Source organism: Gadus chalcogrammus, chromosome 16 (assembly GCF_026213295.1).
Source record: "Gadus chalcogrammus isolate NIFS_2021 chromosome 16, NIFS_Gcha_1.0, whole genome shotgun sequence".
NCBI lineage: Eukaryota > Metazoa > Chordata > Actinopteri > Gadiformes > Gadidae > Gadus > Gadus chalcogrammus.
Genome location: NC_079427.1, coordinates 702,167 through 704,666, shown reverse-complemented (window position 1 = coordinate 704,666; position 2,500 = coordinate 702,167). Strand labels below are relative to the sequence as shown.

Below are 2,500 nucleotides of genomic sequence, written 5' to 3'. Positions count from 1 at the left end.
TTCCAGAACAACACCTCCAACAAATACTACAAGGCAAGTGTCTCTGGATCTCTGTTCCTCTGTTACCGTTCTGCTCTGTTCTGGGGTCAGGGGTCGGACCCAGGGTTCTCTGGGGTCAGACCCAGGGTTCAGGTGTTGTTACTGTTCTGGGGTCAGGGGTCGGACCCAGGGTTCTCTGGGGTCAGGGGTCAGACCCAGGGTTCTCTGGGGTCAGGCGTCAAGCCCAGGGTTGTCTGGGGTCAGGGGTCGGACCCAGGGTTCTCTGGGTTCAGGGGTCGGACCCAGGGTTCTCTGGGGTCAGGGGTCAGACCCAGGGTTCTCTGGGGTCAGGGGTCGGACCTAGGGTTCTCTGGGGTCAAGGGTCAGGGGTCAGACCCAGGGTTCTCTGGGGTCAGGGGTCAAGCCCAGGGTTCTCTGGGGTCAGGGGTCGGACCCAGGGTTCTCTGGGTTCAGGGGTCGGACCCAGGGTTCTCTGGGGTCAGGGGTCAGACCCAGGGTTCTCTGGGGTCAGGGGTCGGACCCAGGGTTCTCTGGGGTCAGGGGTCGGACCCAGGGTTCTCTGGGGTCAGGGGTCGGACCCAGGGTTCTCTGGGGTCAGGGGTCGCAGCCCTGACCCCAGCGGGTGGTCTGATGGTGTGTGTTGCCCGCCCCCCCCAGGAGATCCCCCTCTCGGAGGTCCTGGAGGTCTGCCCGGCGGGGGACTTCTCCCTGGTCCCGGCCGGCACCCCCCCCCACTGCTTCGAGCTCATCACCGGCACCTTGCGCTACTACGTGGGGGAGGACCCCAACACGCGCCCCGGCCCCGCCCAGGGGCCCCCCCATGCCCCCCCCTCCCCCAGCAACGTGGCGCCCAACAGCGGCGTGGGGCGGGAGGTGGCCCGCGCCTGGGAGGGCGTGATTCGCCAGGCCCTCATGCCCGTCATCTTCCAGGACGCGCCCCCACCCAAAAACACACCGCACAGTAAGACACGGCTAATGAAGGGGTGAATAGACATGAGAGGAGAGGTATGAAGGGGTGAATAGACATGAGAGGAGAGGTATGAAGGGGTGAATAGACATGAGAGGAGAGGTATGAAGGGGTGAATAGACATGAGAGGAGAGGTATGAAGGGGTGAATAGACGTGAGATCAGGGATATGAAGGGGTGAATGGACATGAGATCAGATTATTTGTGTTCACCTCCGGAACGCTCAAAACTGAGGATCACATTAACCCCCACAAAACAAGTGTGTTGTGATGCTCAGCGGAGCCCAGGCAGCGCCAGGACTCTGATGTTTCTCCTGTCGTCCTCCCAGGGCAGGCGTCCGTGAGCATCTCCGTGTCCAACAGTGTGATCGAGGAGAACGTGGTAAGTGTTCCTGAAGACTGTCTGAGCCCCTGAGTTGAGGATCATTGAAGTTCATCCCGGTGATAACTCTCCTGCTCTCCCAGGACATCGGCATGGTGTACCAGATCTTCGCCGACGAGGTGCTGGGCTCCGGCCAGTTTGGAGTGGTGTACGGAGGTAGGGCCTCAGCCAGAGCCCTCCTCTCAGAGGGTTCTGCAGTGCGGAGGTAGGGCCTCACCCAGAGCCCTCCTCTCAGAGGGTTCTGCAGTGCGGAGGTAGGGCCTCAGCCAGAGCCCTCCTCTCAGAGGGTTCTGCAGTGCAGAGGTAGGGCCTCACCCAGAGCCCTCCTCTCAGAGGGTTCTGCAGTGCGGAGGTAGGGCCTCAGCCAGAGCCCTCCTCTCAGAGGGTTCTGCAGTGCAGAGGTAGGGCCTCACCCAGAGCCCCCCTCTCAGAGGGTTCTGCAGTACAGGGGTAGGGCCTCACCCAGAGCCCTCCTCTCAGAGGGTTCTGCAGTACGGAGGCAGTGCCTCACCCAGAGCCCTCCTCTCAGAGGGTTCTGCAGTGCAGAGGTAGGGCCTCACCCAGAGCCCCCCTCTCAGAGGGTTCTGCAGTACAGGGGTAGGGCCTCACCCAGAGCCCTCCTCTCAGAGGGTTCTGCAGTACGGAGGCAGTGCCTCACCCAGAGCCCTCCTCTCAGAGGGTTCTGCAGTACAGAGGTAGGGCCTCACCCAGAGCCCTCCTCTCAGAGGGTTCTGCAGTACAGAGGTAGGGCCTCACCCAGAGCCCTCCTCTCAGAGGGTTCTGCAGTACGGAGGCAGTGCCTCACCCAGAGCCCTCCTCTCAGAGGGTTCTGCAGTGCGGAGGTAGGGCCTCAGCCAGAGCCCTCCTCTCAGAGGGTTCTGCAGTGCAGAGGTAGGGCCTCACCCAGAGCCCCCCTCTCAGAGGGTTCTGCAGTACAGGGGTAGGGCCTCACCCATAGCCCTCCTCTCAGAGGGTTCTGCAGTGCGGAGGTAGGGCCTCACCCAGAGCCCTCCTCTCAGAGGGTTCTGCAGTACAGAGGTAGGGCCTCACCCAGAGCCCTCCTCTCAGAGGGTTCTGCAGTACGGAGGCAGTGCCTCACCCAGAGCCCTCCTCTCAGAGGGTTCTGCAGTACAGAGGTAGGGCCTCACCCAGA

At 62.4% G+C, this 2,500-nt stretch overlaps 1 protein-coding gene across 1 annotated transcript in view; it reads left to right on the top strand.

Moving 5' to 3' along the window:
* The window catches only part of prkd2 (protein kinase D2), a 20,907-nt gene that overhangs the window by 10,213 nt on the left and 8,194 nt on the right, over nucleotides 1–2,500 (top strand). Inside the window, exons 7-10 of the mRNA XM_056612336.1 lie at nucleotides 1–33; nucleotides 658–961; nucleotides 1,295–1,347; nucleotides 1,431–1,503. The exon at nucleotides 1–33 is cut by the window's left edge and continues 45 nt beyond it. Coding sequence (XP_056468311.1) covers nucleotides 1–33; nucleotides 658–961; nucleotides 1,295–1,347; nucleotides 1,431–1,503 — 463 coding nt within the window. The remainder of the gene's footprint in view (nucleotides 34–657; nucleotides 962–1,294; nucleotides 1,348–1,430; nucleotides 1,504–2,500) is intronic.